Source organism: Oncorhynchus tshawytscha, linkage group LG13 (assembly GCF_018296145.1).
Source record: "Oncorhynchus tshawytscha isolate Ot180627B linkage group LG13, Otsh_v2.0, whole genome shotgun sequence".
Classification (NCBI taxonomy): Eukaryota; Metazoa; Chordata; class Actinopteri; order Salmoniformes; family Salmonidae; genus Oncorhynchus; species Oncorhynchus tshawytscha.
In genome coordinates this window covers 59,770,628-59,788,138 of record NC_056441.1, presented here as the reverse complement: position 1 = coordinate 59,788,138, position 17,511 = coordinate 59,770,628, and the positions used below count along the sequence as shown (strand labels likewise).

Sequence of the window (17,511 nt, the reverse complement as noted above, 5' to 3'; positions counted from 1 at the left end):
AACTCCTGACCCTGATTAAACTGTATATGCGTTCCCCTCAACTATGGCTCTCTTATTGACTCACGGGCCTGAGGGAGGACTTGTCCAGGACGAAGCCGGAGAGAAGTTTGACATTGATGATCACCATGCTGGTCTCCTCTCGCCGACCATTGTACCTGTCAGTCAAACCAGGTCAGATGAAGGTAACATACTGTATTACCTTAAAAAGTTGCAGAAATCTCACCATTTCCTGGTTGCTACAATTCTACTAGTTTGCCTAATTTATGTTTATGTGACAAAACAAGGAGTACCACAGTATGAGTCATAATACCCATAAAACCTAGAGGTCAAACAGGGAAATGTTCCAATCGTTTTCTACCTGGTGTGATGTTTTGATAACCGTGTAAATCTCTCTAGGACAAGGTGACTTATCAATATATATTAGCCTGTATTTATCCCCCAAAAATGTGTTTAAGTGTTTCTAAAATAAATGATTAAAAAAACAACCTGAACCATTTCCCTGCTTGACCGCTAGGTTTTCTGGGTATTATGACACCTCCATTGTGGGGCTCTATGGTGTAGAGAATCATTGTACCATCTAAACCTCTGAAATATATCTTCAATAAAAACAAATATTGTATATTCTGCTGTTTGAAGCTGGTGTACAAAACTGAAAGTAAAAGATGTAAAAACTAAACGTTAGAATGGGAAGCATAAAAATAACACACATAAAAACAGATATACCGCTTCTTAGACTTGCTGTCGATGAGAATGACAGATCTATAACTCACATTTCTATGTGAATTTGGTTGGGTTGCCCAAAAAGTTACATATAGCAGCTTTAAAGATATTGACATCTACACACTGGTGGTTCAGTTACTTTGTTCACTTCCTACCAGAATCAGTCAGGTGCTATTTCAAGGTTAAAAGGAATACCACTATACCTTACATCCACAGACACAATCATTGATTTCTTGGTGCCGTTGCATTTCCCCAGCGTCTCTGTTGAGATGTTAAAAGCAGAGAAATCAGGAGGAGGGGGAATATTGTAGTGCATGGCGATCTGAAAAGAAAACAGAGACAATACCATTGAGATGCATGAAATCAACATCCACATTTCAATGTACAGTACACAGGCATTTCCATTAATGCTGACACTCTAGGGTTGAAACGTTAGTTTTTGTTCAACAGTGTGCCCTACTGAACACAAACCAGACACTCAGGACTGCATGTAGAGGCAGCAAAGGGCTAATGACTGGAGCCTGACCTGCACAAACACACAGCTTTTGCCCTGTGCCTTGATGTTGTAGTCCCCAGGGACCTCCTTCAGCTGTTCCTCCTGATAGAGAAGCCTGTTGTTCTGATTCACAGTGAACTCCATATTCAGGCCTCCGGCTGAGCTCACACTGACTGTACTGGCGCCCTCTGGACTGAAGGTGGCAGCACCGTACATGGCCAGAGCCTGCAGTGCTACCACTGTGTCCTGGTGACAGGGGAAGAGGGAGATACTGTTGCAAAAACAAATCTGGATGACTGTAGCTTGGGTAAAGATGGAGAGAATCAATATAACAAAGAAATACATTGAGAATCTAAAATGAATCACAACAATTCAAGGAAATCCATACAATGTGTTATGAAGTAAGGCTTAAATAAAATGTCCAATATTCTACATTTCATATAAAATAAGTATTTGGTGTGATCAATGTTTAACCATTTACTAACAGTAGGAGCGACAGGCAGATGAGGTGCTAGTGAATTAATGTCTACCAGACCAAAAAAGTACCTGTGTGGAAGCAAAACCTCCATAGGGGTTCTGCTGCTGGGCAAGCCAGCGGACGATGGCGGTGGAGTAGTCCAGCCCAAAGCCTGGCATGGACGGGCCTGAGAGCAGCGCCAGCAGCACGTAGGATGTCATTTCCACCTCCAGAGAGTCTGTCTTCCGCCCAGAAGCCTCTGCTCTCTCCCAGACTGAATTAGCATTTCTTATTGGTCCAGGTATTCCCTCATAGTTTCAATCAGTGTTCCTCTGTCTGGTGCCTAATGAACACAACACTGTTGTATTTGTATGTGGGTGTGTCAGGACCCCATGGTGGAGAAGAGTCTGGTGTGTCTGAAGGCAGCAGTGTCTGACAAGCTGGACAACACCTACACCACAGCCCTGATGTCCTACACATTCGCCCTGGCACAAACAGTGACTGTTTCACAGCAGTCAGACAGACAGGTAAAGACAAAGACATTTTCACAAAGAGACGAGACACATACCTGAGGTATCAGCAATCTTGTCCAGGTGGGTGATGAGCTTGGCCCTCATATCCTGGGTTTGTGCCAGGGCGAATGTGTAGGACATCAGGGCTGTGGTGTAGGTGTTGTCCAGCTTGTCAGACACTGCTGCCTTCAGACACACCAGACTCTTCTCCACCATGGGGTCCTGACACACCCACATACAAATACAACAGTGTTGTGTTCATTAGGCACCAGACAGAGGAACACTGATTGAAACTATGAGGGAATACCTGGACCAATAAGAAATGCTAATGCAGTTGCAAAATGTCTATGGGTTTTCCACTGCGTTCCCTATTTAATACAACCAAGACCTTTTATCAGGTCTTTAATATGGGTATGAGTACTGAATAATGTTAGCAATACAAATAAATTAGGTGTATGCATGCACAGTACCAGTCAAATCTTTGGACACCTACTCATTCAAAGGTTTTTCCTTTATTTTTTACTATTTTCTTCATATATTTGAGTTTCTTTAAAGTAGCCGCCCTTCGTCTTGAAGACCGCTTTGCACAATGTTAGCATTTTCTCAACCAGCTTCACCTGGAATGCTTTTCCAACAGTCTTGAAGGAGTTCCTACATATGCTGAGCACTTGTTGGCTGCTTTTCCTTCACTCTGCGGTCCAACTCATCCCAAAACATCTCAATTGGGTTGAGGTCATGTGATTCTGGAGGCCAGGTCATCTGATGCAGCACTCCATCACTCTCCTTCTTGGTCAAATAGCGCTTACACAGCCTGGAGGTGTGTTGGGTCATTGTCCTGTTGAAAAACAAATGATAGTCCCACTAAGCGCAAACCAGATGGGATGGCGTATCACTGCAGAATGCTGTGGTAGCCATGTTGGTTTAGTGTGCCTTGAATTCTAAATAAATCACTGACAGTGTCACCAGCAGAGGACCCCCACACCTCCTCCATGCTTCACGGTGGGAACTACACATGCGGAGATCATCCGTTCACCTACTCCACATCTCACAAAGACACAGCGGTTGGAACCAAGAATTTCAAATTTGGAATCAGACCAATGGACAGATTTCCACCAGTCATATGTCCATTGCTCATGTTTCTTGGCCCAAGCAAGTCTCTTCTTAATGTTGTCCTTTAGTTGTGGTTTCACTGCAACAATTCCACCATGAATGCCTGATTCCCCTCTGAAAATGTGATATTGAGATGTGTCTGTTTAACTCTGAAGCCCTTATTTGTGCTGCAATTTCTGAGGCTGGTAACTCTACTGAACATATCCTCTGCAGCAGAGGTAACTCTGGTTCTGCCTTTCCTGTGGTGGTCCTCATGAGAGCCAGTTTCATCATAGCGCTTGATGGTTTTTGCAACTCCACTTGAAGAAACTTACAAAGTTCTTGAATTTTGGTTGAGAGAATGCCAAGAGTGTGCAAAGCAGTCAAGGCGAAGGGTGGCTACTTTGAAGAATCTCAAATATATTACATCAAATCAAATTATTTGTCACGTGCGCCGAATACAACAGTGAAATGCTTACTAACCAACAGTGCAATTTCTAAGTAAAAATAATATATATACATTTTTTTTTAAAGAATTATCTGGGGCGACGCACAATTGGCCTAGCGTCGTCCGGGTTAGGGAGGGTTTGGCCGGTAGGGAAATCCTTGTCTCATCGTGCACCAGCGACTCCTGTGGCGTGCCGGGCGCAGTGCGCGCTAACCAAGGTTGCCAGGTGCACGGTGTTTCCTCCGACACATTGGTGCGGCTGGCTTCCGGGTTGGATGGCGCTGTGTTAAGAAGCAGTGCGGCTTGGTTGGGTTGTGTATCGGAGGACGCATGACTTTCAACCTTCGTCTCTCCCGAGCCCGTGCGGGAGTTGTAGCGATGAGACAAAACAATTGGATACCACGAAATTGGGGAGAAAACGGGGTAATTTTTTTTTTTACTAACATTTAAAAAAAAGATATTATCGTACATACATTTTGTCCCCCTACACCAAACGCGATCCCAACACGCAGGTTAAAATATCAAAACAAACTCTGAACCAATGACATTAATTTGGGGACAGGTCGAAAAGCATTAAACATGTATGGCAATTTAGTCCTATTTAGCTAGCTTGCTGTTGCTAGCTAATTTGTCCTATTTAGCTAGCTTGCTGTTGCTAGCTAATTTGTCCTGGGATATAAACATTGAGTTGTTATTTTACCTGAAATGCACAAGGTTCAACAATTTATCCACACATAAAACGGCCAAACGAATCGTTTCTAGTCTTCTCTCCTCCTTCCAGGCTTTTTCATCCTCCGATTCTCGATTGGATTCAGGTCTGGACTTTGACTTGGCCATTCTAACACCTGGATATGTTTATTTTTGAACCATTCCATTGTAGATTTTGCTTTATGTTTTGGATCATTGTCTTGTTGGAAGACAAATCTCCGTCCCAGTCTCAGGTCTTTTGCAGACTCCATCAGGTTTTCTTCCAGAATGGTCCTGTATTTGGCTCCATCCATCTTCCCATCAATTTTAACCATCTTCCCTGTCCCTGCTGAAGAAAAGCAGGCCCAAACCATGATGCTGCCACCACCATGTTTGACAGTGGGGATGGTGTGTTCAGGGTGATGAGCTGTGTTGCTTTTACGCCAAACATAACGTTTTGCATTGTTGCCAAAAAGTTCAATTTTGGTTTCATCTGACCAGAGCACCTTCTTCCACATGTTTGGTGTGTCTCCCAGGTGGCTTGTGGCAAACTTTAAACAACACTTTTTATGGATATCTTTAAGAAATGGCTTTCTTCTTGCCACTCTTCCATAAAGGCCAGATTTGTGCAATATACGACTGATTGTTGTCCTATGGACAGAGTCTCCCACCTCAGCTGTAGATCGCTGCAGTTCATCCAGAGTGATCATGGGCCTCTTGGCTGCATCTCTGATCAGTCTTCTCCTTGTATGAGCTGAAAGTTGAGGGACGGCCAGGTCTTGGTAGATTTGCAGTGGTCTGATACTCCTTCCATTTCAATATTATCGCTTGCACAGTGCTCCTTGGGATGTTTAAAGCTTGGGAAATCTTTTTGTATCCAAATCCGGCTTTAAACTTCTTCACAACACTATCTCGGACCTGCCTGGTGTGTTCCTTGTTCTTCATGATGCTCTCTGCGCTTTTAACGGACCTCTGAGACTATCACAGTGCAGGTGCATTTATACAGAGACTTGATTACACACATGTGGATTGTATTTATCATCATTAGTCATTTAGGTCAACATTGGATCATTCAGAGATCCTCACTGAACTTCTGGAGAGAGTTTGCTGCACTGAAAGTAAAGGGGCTGAATAATTTTGCACGCCCAATTTTTCAGTTTTTGATTTGTTAAAAAAGTTTGAAATATCCAATAAATGTCGTTCCACTTCATGATTGTGTCCCACTTGTTGTTGATTCTTCACAAAAAAATACAGTTTTATATCTTTGTTTGAAGCCTGAAATGTGGCAAAAGGTCGCAAAGTTCAAGGGGGCCGAATACTTTCGCAAGGCACTGTATGGTTAAGGTGACTATGCATATATGATAAACAGAGTAGCAGCAGCGTAAAATATGTAGAGGGGGGGGGGGCACACAATGCAAATAGTCCAGGTAGCTATTAGATTACCTGTTCAGGAGTCTTCTGGTTTGGGGGTAAAAGCTGTTGAGAAGCCTTTTTGCTCTCGATGTTGCAGCTGAAGAACCTTGTAAGGATGTAAGGACCCATGCCAAATATTTTCAGTTTTCTGAGGGGGAATAGGCTTTGTCGTGCCTTCTACATGACTGTCTTGGTGTGTTTGAACCATTATAGTTTGTTGGTGATGTGGACACCAAGGAACTTGAAGCTCTCAACCTGCTCCACTACAGTCCCGTCGTTGAGAATGGGGGCGTGCTCGGTCCTAATTTTCCTATAGTCCACAAATCATCTCCTTAATTCCTTGGTCCTTGGTTACGTTGAGGGATAGGTTATTATTCCGGCACCAACAGGCCAGGTCTCTAACCTCCTCCCTATAGGCTGTCTCGTCATTCTCGTGACACCTTTGTGTCGTATGCAAACTTAATGATGGTGTTTGAGTCGTGCCTGGCCACGCAGTCGTGGGTGAACGGGGAGTACAGGAGGACACTGAGCACGCACCCCTGAGGGGCTCCTGTGTTGCGGATCAGCGTGGCAGAGGTGTTGTTACCTACCCTCACCACCTGGGGGCAGCCCGTCAGGAAGCCCAGGATCCACTTGCAGAGGGAGGTGTTTAGTCCCAGGATCCTTAGCGATGAGCTTTGAGGGTACTATGGTGTTGAACGCTGAGCTGTAGTCAATAAATAGCATTCTCACATAGGTGTTCCTTTTGTCCAGGTGTGAAAGGGCAGTGTGGAGTGCAATAGAGATTCCATCATCTGTGGATCTGTTTGGGCGGTATGCAAATTGGAGTGGGTCTAGGGTTTTTGGGATAATGGTGTTGATGTGAGCCAATACCAGCCTTTCAAAGCACTTCATGGCTACAGATGTGAATTCTACGGGTCTGTAGTCATTTAGGCAGGTTGCCTTCGTGTACTTGGTCACAGGGACTATGGTGGTCTGCTTGAAACATGTTGGTATTACAGACTCATGATTCCATTCCGTTATTTCATAGTTTTGATATCTTCACTATTATTCTACAATAGTAAAAATAAAGAAAAACCATGGAATGAGTAGGTGTGTCCAAACTTGACTGGTACTGTATGTATTTAAACACAGTATTGTACAGCTAACCTTGTGGGGACACACAATTCAGTCCCATTCAAAACCCTATTTTTCCTAACCTTACCCTTAACCCAAAAACCTAACCCTAGCTTCTAACTTTAGCGCCTAACCCTAAAAATAGCATTTGACCTTGTGGGGACCAACATGTCCCCAGATGTCCCCACAAGAGTAGTTAAACATGTCCACACAGTGCCTGGCTCTCTCCAGACGTGACGCTTGGCATTCAAGCCAAAGAGTTCAATCTTGGTATCATCAGACCAGAGAATCTTGTTTCTCATGGTCTGAGAGTCTATTAGGTGTCTTTTGGCAAACTCCAAGCGGGCTGTTATGTGCCTTTACTGAGGAGTGGCTTCTGTCTGGCCACTCTACCATAAAGGCCTGATTGGTGGAGTGCTGCAGAGATGAATGTCCTTCTGGAAGGTTCTCCAATCTCCACAGAGGAAATCTTGAGCTCTGTCAGAGTGACTATCAGGTACTTTGTCCTCCTTGATCAACGCCCTTCTCCCACGATTGCTTGAGTTTTGGGCGGTCAGCTCTAGGAAGAGTTGTGGAGGTTCAAATGTCTTCCATGTAACAATGATGGAAGCCACTGTGGAGACCTTCAATGCAGCAGAAATGTTTTGGTACTCTTCCCCCAGATTCGTGCCTCGACACAATCCTGTGTTGGAGCTCTACGGACAATTCCTTCAACCTCATGGCTTGGTTTTCCTTTCTCTGACATGCACTGTCAACTGTGGGACCTTATATAGATTATATAGACAGGTGTGTGCCTTTCCAAATCATGTCCAATCAATTGAATTTACCACAGGTGCACTCCAATCAAGTTGTAGAAACAGCTCAAGGATGATCAATGGAAACGGGATGCACCTGAACTCAATTTCGAGTCTCATAGCAAAGGGTCTGAATACTTATGTAAATACATTATTTCTGTTTCTATTTTTAATAAATTATCAAACATTTCTAGAAACCAGCTTCAGCTTTGTCATCATTTTGGGGTATTGTGTGTAGATTGATGACAAAAACATTTAATTTAATCCATTTAAGAATAAGGCTGAGACGCAGGGCTGTCCAACCCTCTTTCTGGAGTTCTACGGTCCTGTGGTTTCAGTCCAACCCTAATTTAGCATATCTGATTCAGCTAGTTAAGGTCTTGTTGAGCAGCTAATTAGTAGAATCAGGTGTGTTAAATTAGGGTTGGACTGAAAACCTCCAGGAAGAGGGTTGGGCCGCCCTGATGTAACGTAACAAAATGTGGATTAGGTCAAGGGGTCTAATACTTTCCGAATGCACTGATGGATATGTATTTCTATTTATGAAATAGTGAGACGGCTAAGCAGAAATATCCCCTAGGGCTGTACATTTTTTGATAAAAGCACCAAATGTGGTCTTCTTGTTTATCAATATGAGAAAAAAGGCATGGATATGGAAAGAGAGAAAGGTCATGCTAACTCACAGTAGTGTTGCCATCCAGCTCCAGCAGTGCAGTGGTAATGTAGGCAGTGAGCGACACCTGATCCCCGACCCCTCCCTATAACACCAAAGGATGACAGTAAACTTCATCCAAAATGATACAGTACTCTCAGGTGCTACAGAGTTTCAAAGTCACACTGATATCAACCGATATCAGGAAAAAAATCATTGCAGTGTTTAAAACATTTGCATGGTATGGTGCACCAAGATAAAGAACAGGGTGGGAAAACCTGTTAAGCCCTTCAGATACAAGTGTACTGTTCTGGAGATACACAAAAGATGTCAGGACTAGTCAGACTCTGGTAACTTTGGGGAGGTGGTGTGTTCTCAGGGCAGGCTAAAACATGCTTGGGATTCTTGTTGTGCTCAGCATGTGCTTTTTGGGGGGCACACGTGGGGTCCTAAGGTCCTCCTGAACAGTACATTATCCCAGGTGTCAGTGCAGGATGAATTATATAAAGTACACGTATTTGATTGTACGATATGTATTGTTATCATGTATTTTGTGTTTAGTTATCTAGGATTTTATACCGACTCCACCATTGCACTAAATAGAATGGGACACTTTTACACCAGAACCTCCTGCTGAATCTCTGCCCTTAACGTCACCTTTTCACATTAGGTGGCAGCAGTAAGATACTCCTCCTCCTCTTACTTCCAGCTAAACTCTGATTCCCCTTTACCTTCATGCCGTAATGGAAGAGTTTCCCTGCTGATGTGATGCTGCCATCATTCTGCTGGTGACTGGCCAACCAGGCCTTGGCCTGGGCAATGTGGGCGGGGTCCACAAAGATGTAGGGCTTGGCCCCGCCAAAGGACTTCAGCACAAAGGAGGTGAGCCTGAGAGGACACAGGGAAGATGTTTCTGGAGTTACTAAGACTAAACTAATTCGTAGAAATTGAATTAACTTCACAGATCTTCATTGTAAAGGGTTTAAACAACATTTCCCATGCTTGTTCAATTAACCATAAACGATTAATGAACATGTACCTGTGGAACGGTCGTTAAGACTAACAGCTTACAGACTGTAGGCAATTAAGGTCTCATCTGCGTGAACGTGCACTAGGCATGCTGCAAGGAGGACTGCTAATGTGGCCAGGGCAATACATTTTAATGTCAGTACTGTGAGATGCCTAAGACAGCGCAACAGGGAGACAGGGCGGACAGCTGATCGTCTTCGCAGTGGCAGACAACGTAGAACACCCGCACAGGATCGGTACATCCAAACATCAGACCTGCGGGACAGGTACAGGATGGCAAAAATAACTGCCTGAGTTACACCAGGAAAGCACAATCCCTCAATCAGTGCTCAGACTGTCCGCAATAGGCTGAGAGAGGCTGGACTGAGGGCTTGTAGGCATATTGCAAGGCAGGTCCTTCCTGCAGGCTTATCCTGACATGACCCTCCAGCATGACAATTCCACCAGCCATACTGCTCATTCTGTGCATGATTTCCTGCAAGACAGGAATGTCAGTGTTCTGGCATTGCCAGAGAAGAGCCCGGATCTCAATCCAATTGAGCACATCTTGGACCTGTTGGATCGGAGGGTGAGGGCTAGGGCCATTCCCCCCAGAAATGATTTGAGACAATCACATTCTACCTTTATTACATATTGTTAACACCCTTAAATCAAATGTCATTTTCTAGAGGGACTTAAAAAAACATTTAAATTGTAGAATAATCTAAGAGACGGTATTATGACTGTGTGGACTTGCAATAAACTGACCAGGTGTTTCCAGACTCATCACTCTTCCCAAAGGCACTGTAGGAGCCATCATCATGCTTGTAGTTGAGCTCTCTGGTAGCCTGCAACACAAATGGCCAAATGAACAAACAGACTCTCCTTCTAGGGACAGGTACTGTATGTGGAAGGTGCAGTTAACTGGTTTTGTGCCAAATATAGGCAACATGTTGTTGCTAGTCAGAGGGGAGATGCACATAGAAATGATCAGACTACAAACTGTTAGAGACCGTGGTCATCTTTTCAGAGTCTTGTTCAATCACAAGTCTTTTTTTAAAGCACAATGCTTATTGCAAATTATTTTGTCATATCCCATTATATGTATTAAATTAAACATTTGTCTTCAGAATAGATAGCAGCCTATTTACCAGGGTTGTGTCCAGTAGGGAGATTTTTTTTTTAAATGCTTTTGAGGAAAATAGGGAGTGTAGGCTGTAACTGAACATGTCTGATAATAAATGCTTGTTTTTCGTTGCAACATATTTTAAAACAGTTTTGTTTTGTGCCTTACTGAACCAGATCCAGCTTCCTCACCACTCTCTAAGAAGCCTGTGGCCCTGGCCTGGATCTCCTTGGTGAGCTGCCTGGTGCTCTGCAGATAGTTGAGGATGTAGATGTTGGGAGCAAACAGCACCATGTTCTGCTCTCCACAGCCATAGGGCATCTGCAACAGGCTGTCCAGGTTCTTCATGGCCCGGCCCATCAGTTCGCCTGGTGAAAGAGACCAACCATTGAGGCAAGCAATCAAACATTGATCTCTAATTAATGGCAGTTATTTGACCTGCAGATCCCTGTTCCTTACCCTAACATTAATCAATGCTTATCCCTGTCCTCACCCATAACCTTAAGGAAATCATAGATCTGCAGGTTGAATAGTTGAATATCCACTTCCCCCATCATGAATACATGGATGAAAAATCCTTGCCTACACTTCATCTGCACCAAAAGGAAAACATATCCTGAACATTTTATAAAACTTAGAATTACGTGTGAAACCTCAACAAAACAGGCGGAGTATTCTCACCTAGTACTGAGAGAGAGGCCTTGGCAGAGCCCTCCACAAACACCTCAGGCAACTTCAGAGAGATGTCCTTCTCCACTGGGCCCTCTGGAGACAGATAAATGAGACAGACTGAGTGACTTAAACTTGTACAACCAATTAAAAAGTATTTAATCTAAACCAAAACAAATGCATGTCAACTTAATCATCAGGGTAATTATGAGAAAGTAAAATGACTGAGAGGTCAGGAGATCACCTGCAGGGCAGAGCAGGGCGTTGTGGCTAACCGTCTCCTGGTTTCCCTCGGCCTAATAGAGGGAAACTGACCATTTTCAGGAAAAAAAAACAGCACCAAAATAAGTCTAATGATGACAAATCTAGTTCATTTGATCCTAGGATTTATATGCTAATCACTTAAAGGTTAATTAAATGTTTTTAAGTTAGTTTTTTTCCCCCAAATTTCGTAGTATCCAATTGTTAGAAGTTACAGTCTTGTCTCATCGCTACAACTCCCGTACGGACTCAGGAGAGGCGAAGGTCAAGAGCCATGCGTCCTCCGAAACACAACCCAACCAAGCCACACTGCTTCTTAACACAACGCTCATCTAACCCAGAAGCCAGCCGCACCAATGTGTCAGCGGAAACACCGTACTGTGCCTGGCCCGCCACAGGAGTCACTAGTGCGCGATGAGACAAGGGTATCCCTGCCGGCCAAACCCTCCCCTAACCCGGACGACACTTAACCAATTGTGCGCCGCCCCATGGGCCTCCCGGTCGTGGCCGACTGCGACAGAGCCTGGGCTCAAACCCAGAGTCTCTGGTGGCACAGCTAGCACTGCGATGCAGTGCTTTAGACCACTGTGCCACCCGGGAGGCTTTTGACCTGAAAAGTACACCGTTCAGATAAGTCTACGCCCCAGGCCGTCTGTTGTGTCAGTCCAGCTATATGAAAATATATGCATTAATTAATTGACAGATTACATTTTTCTTCAAACTTGTAAAAAACATTTCCTTTTTTATTTATTATGCCTGGGCCGGTGTCTGTGTATTTAAGCTTAAAACACCAAACCATGTTGGTCTCCTCATCAAAATACCAAACATACAATAGCAGGGGATATAAAGTCTAATGTATTTACCCTCACCCTAGTGTTACTGAAAACATGTTATCACAGTGGGAGAAACGGTGGACTTGCTATACAGGACTGTTACGCACGCCTCTATGAAGAGGGAACGCAACACCCTGCTACAACTAAACTCTCCGTGAAGCGAAAAAGGTATGGACTGTAGGTGCAAGTAAGAATGACAACAGGCAGAATGTGGTACCGTTTACAAGGACTTTATTCCTTTACACGGTAATATGGGGAAAAGGGGCTGGACGGAACCAAAGCAAAGAAAGTAAATCTCAAAGCCCCCCTCTCCTATTTTACCTGCCTACCCACTACTTACCTAATTTAGCACCACCTGGTGCCCTAACCAAAATGTGTCTAGACAGCGAATATGCTACGGGTATATGTATGCCCGCGGGCCTCTTGCCTAAACACTCCCAAGGTGCCTTCCCCTTTCCCCCTGGGAACAAATGAAACAGAATATTAAACAATTTCAAACAAACTAAGAAACAAAGGATGTCAAATAAGCTCTATCTGAGCAACAAACTCACAGAACATACCACTTTCCAGCAAAATCAACCTCTATCACAATCAATCTCAGCAATCCCTACCTCCAGCAAAATCTCTACCTCCAAAAAGATCTCCCTCCTGAACAGAACACTGGCTTTTATATAGCTTCAGAAGGAATGGGTAATTGGAGACAGCTGTGTCTTGACGAGGGGGCGGGGTCAGCTCTCCAATTAGCCCTGGAGTCGACCAATCAGCTGCTTGAGGGATTTCAGGAAGCCATTTCCTGAAATAAACACATGCAAATACACAATCTACAACACATAATCTGGGGAACGTAACAAGGACAGACACTCACCTCTACCAGCAGTGTTTGCACAATGGTATCAATGGCGTCCTTTCTCTGGCACCGTGGCCACTTCGTTGCCGCAGCGCTCCTCAGTCTTCAATGCCTCGGCGCTCACTTTCACACTCACCTCCCCTATAGTTCAGGACAGGGAGACATTAACATGCAAGTCTAGACCAGACACCCATCAGCTAGCTTCCTTTCACCCTCTCATCCTAAAGTTAAATCTAGACTTGGTTTCTTCTATCGTAATCGCTCCTCTTTCACCCCAGCTGACAAACTAACCCTAATTCAGAAGACCATCCTACCCATGCCAGATTATGGAGACGTAAGGTAAGGGTGCTCTCGAGCTGCTAGATGTTCTTTTTCATTCAGCTATCAGACTTGCCATGTCCATATTTGAGGCCAACTCCATTCAGATGAAACGTGACCCATCATCCTCAACTCGGCACCTAGAACCCCCTTCCCTTCCCCTTTTTTATTCAAGTATTTGTGACAATGTCTTTACCTGTTTACCTCCTTATAGGACACATCACTGCACTCTATACTCTTCTGTAAACTGGTGATCTCTGTATAAACGTCGCAAGACCACTGGTTGTTGCTTATTTATTAAACCCTCTTAGGCCTCACTCCCCCCTATCTGAGATATCTACTGCAGCCCTCATCCTCCACAAACACCCGTTCTGCCAGTCACAATCTGTTAAAGGTCCCCAAAGCACACACATCCCTGGGTCACTTGTCTTTTCAGTTCGCTGCAGCTAGCGACTGGAACGAGATGCAACAAACACTCAAACTGGACATCTTTATTTCAATCTCAATCATGGACACTCTTACTGATCGTTGTGGCTGCTTTGTGTGATGCATTGTTGTCTCTACCTTCTTGCCCTTTATGCTGTTGTCTGTGCCCAACAATGTTTGTACCCTATTTTGTGCTGCTACCATGTTGTGCTCCTGCCATGTGTTGCTGCCGTGCTGTGTTGTCATTTTAGGTCTCTCTTTATGTAGTGTTGTGTTGTCTCTTGTCGTGATGTGTGTTGTGTCCTATATTTCTTTATATAATTTATTTTTAATCCCAGCCCCCATCCCCGCAGGAGGCCTTTTGGTAAATAAGAATTTGTTCTTAACTGACTTGCCTAATTAAATAAAAACATGATTTAAAAAAGATTCCTCTCGCCACTCCTCAGTCACTCATGTACCCTGGCTCAACTGTTCCCTCCCTCGTTCCTTCCCATCCTCCCTCGTTTGTTCCTTCCCACCCACCCACCCTCATTCCTTCCATTTATTTGATACCCCAAGGGAGATCTTTCTGAGCACATCAGATATCCCTCTTGACTTGTTAGTACAAGCGATTGTCAACATTTCTTTACAGGGCTAGGATATATACAAGGAATGTATTTGAGCCATGTCTATTAGATACATAACTGAATATTCTTACATTTCAGTCTGACGAGAGCTGTGCGAAGTGAACAACACTGTCCTTAGGCACCACAGTGGTACCACAGACGGCAAAATTCACATCCTACCCCCTCTTTGGCCCTAACCTGTCAACATTTACATTAATTAAGGGTCTGGATAGGTATAAGCAGTTTAGTGGAGTTACCACCATATTTATTACACCTTACAGAAGAATTAGTGGGAAGGACCAGGGTGCAGGGAGTACATTTGGAGCCTTGTGATAGATTGACAGAAAGTACTGTATGGCTCACCCAGAGCAGTTGGGGTGAGGATCCACTTGAAGGTTCTGCTCTCTTCAGCACACAGACACAGGGTGTACTGGCAGCCTTCACATGGCCTGGCTGTGAACTGGTCCGACTCAGCTAGAATCACCTTCACCTAGGAGAAAACACATGGGGTCAATCTCAAGTCTTTCCTAGATTCCACACGTCCTCTTGTCTCGTCCTTAGTGTCAGAGCGTCAGGTAGTCTACAGGGACTATCCAAATGAAGTGGGACTGGAGAGGTAAAAGAAATAGACAATACTGGGAGGGCTTGCCATGATACACTTGGAGAGGTAGTTGAACACTGTGGCCTTGACTGTGAACACCTCCCCCGGATGAGAGAGTAGGGCAGCGTCAAGCTCACAAAGGGTTGGAAGGCAGTGAGGCCAGTGTTGGGAGCCAGGCCAAAACCCACTGAGGAAGTACAGAACGCCACTGCAGCCCACTTGGTGATGGTGTCAGGGACAGTCTTCTCAACATCCACCTTTCCTGTATCTCTGGTGGTGAAAAGGGTGCAATAAAAACAAAATGTATGTTACCATTTGAACACATGGTTTATGGTCAATTTATGGTCAATTCAATAAAGGTTAAATACCACCACCACCGACCCTCGCCGCCGGCCTAGGAACCCTAACAAAGGGCCCCACTGGACTGAGGGGCAGCTCGGGACTGAGGTAGCTCAGGACTGAAGGGTAGCTCAGGCCTGAGGGGTAGCTCAGGACTGAGAGGTAGCTCAGGCTGGTTGACGGCTCTGGCAGCTTCTGGCTGACTGACGGCTCTGGCAGCTCCTGGCTGACATACGGCTCTGGCAGCTCCTGGCTGACTGGAGGCTCTGGCCGATCCTGGCTGACTGGCGGCTCTGGCCGATTCTGGCTGACTGGCCGATCCTGGCTGACTGGCGGCTCTGGAGGATCCTGGCTGACTGGCGGCTCTGGCGGCTCCATGTTGACTGGCGACTCATGACAGACGGGAGACTCTGGCGGCTCTGGGCAGACGGAAGGCTCTGGTGGCGCTGGGCAGACGGAAGGCTCTGGTGGCGCTGGAGAGGAGGAAGGCTCTGGCGGTGCTGGAGAGGAGGAAGGCTCTGGCGGCGCTGGAGAGGAGGAAGGCTCTGGCGGCGCTGGAGAGGAGGAAGGCTCTGGCGCCTCTGGATTGTGGGGCTCTGGCGCCTCTGGACTGTGGGGCTCTGGCGCCTCTGGACTGTGGGGCTCTGGCGCCTCCGGACTGTGGGGCGGAAGCTCTGGCAGCGCCGGACAGGCGGGAGACTCCGGCTGCGCGGGAGACTCCGGCTGCGCTGGAGAGGAGGAAAGCTCTGGCAGCGCTGGACAGAGGAGCTCTGGCGCCTCTGGACTGAGGGGCTCTGGCGCCTCTGGACTGAGGGGCTCTGGCGCCTCTGGACTGAGGGGCGGAAACTCTGGTAGCTCCAGACAGGCGGGAGCACCTGTATTGATGGGACGGAGAGACAGCCTGGTGCGGGGTGCCGGCACTGGTGGTACCTGGGCTGGGGACACGCACCTCAGGGTGAATGCCTTGCATACTACGCCAAATCAACTGCTCCCTCTCTTCACACTCCCCCAATTCTATTAACACCTCCTCGAGTGTCTCCTCATCTCCCATCCGTTCACTCTCCTCCATTCTGTCCAATAACTCCTCGACCCTCTCAGACTTAGCCCTCAGCTTCGCCGATAACTCCGATAACATCCATGGTTCCTTACGGTAAACAGGGGGAGTTGGCTCAGGTCTGGCTCCTGACTCTGCCACACTCTCCCTGTGCCTCCCCTAATACATTTTTGGGGTGCCTCTCGGGCTTCCAGCCGCTCTGCCGTGCTAGCTCCTCATAATGCCGCCTCTCTGCTTTCGCTGCCTCCAGCTCGGCTTTGGGCCGGCAATATTCCCCTGAGTCTGCCCAGGGTCCTTTCCCGTCTAGGATCTCCTCCCAAGTTCATTTCTCCAAATAGTGCAGCCTCTCCCACTGCTGCTGCTGCTTTTGGTGCTGCTGCTGTTGCTCCTGCTGCACCTGTTGCTTCTCCTGCTGCACCTGTTGCTTCTCCTGCTGCACCTGTTGCTGCTGTTGCTGCCTCTGTTTACCACGCCGCTTGGTCCATGATTGGTGGGTGATTCTGTCACGGCTTTCTTCCTGGGAAGGAGAGGCGGACCAAAACGCAGCGTGGTTAGGGTTAAACATCTTTAATCAAGACGGATACCGAGAAAACACTACAACTATACAAAACAATAAATGTGAAAACCGAAACAGTCCTGTGTGGTGAAACAAACACAGACACGGAAATAATCACCCACAAAACCCAACACCAAAACAGGCTAGCTAGATATGGTTCCCAATCAGAGACAATGACTAACACCTGCCTCTGATTGAGAACCATATCAGGCCAAACACAGAAACAGACAAACTAGACACACATCATAGAATGCCCACCCAGCTCACGTCCTGACCAACACTAAAACAAGGAAAACACACAAGAACTATGGTCAGAACGTGACACCCTTCATCAGCTCCACCCCCTGGATGATGTAGCGAGCAAGAACAATACCGTCCTTCTCACAGGAGAACTTCTCTTCGCCCTGCATTATCTTCACAAAGCTCTTGCTCTTGGAATAAAATTTCCTTGCGAAATGGAAAGCGTATTTATATCCTCGTCTAC

General features: G+C 45.9%; 1 protein-coding gene across 1 annotated transcript in view; it reads right to left on the bottom strand.

The window, feature by feature from the left end:
* The window catches only part of LOC112266101 (alpha-2-macroglobulin-like), a 35,794-nt gene that overhangs the window by 1,827 nt on the left and 16,456 nt on the right, over positions 1-17,511 (bottom strand). Inside the window, exons 5-17 of the mRNA XM_042294933.1 lie at positions 15,216-15,348; positions 14,841-14,967; positions 13,199-13,269; positions 11,200-11,350; positions 10,687-10,886; positions 10,161-10,240; positions 9,116-9,272; positions 8,416-8,490; positions 2,242-2,407; positions 1,763-1,989; positions 1,247-1,462; positions 924-1,042; positions 65-155 (exon numbers count right to left, since the gene is read on the bottom strand). Of these exons, the coding sequence (XP_042150867.1) occupies positions 65-155; positions 924-1,042; positions 1,247-1,462; positions 1,763-1,989; positions 2,242-2,407; positions 8,416-8,490; positions 9,116-9,272; positions 10,161-10,240; positions 10,687-10,886; positions 11,200-11,350; positions 13,199-13,269; positions 14,841-14,967; positions 15,216-15,348 (1,813 nt within the window). The remainder of the gene's footprint in view (positions 1-64; positions 156-923; positions 1,043-1,246; positions 1,463-1,762; positions 1,990-2,241; positions 2,408-8,415; positions 8,491-9,115; positions 9,273-10,160; positions 10,241-10,686; positions 10,887-11,199; positions 11,351-13,198; positions 13,270-14,840; positions 14,968-15,215; positions 15,349-17,511) is intronic.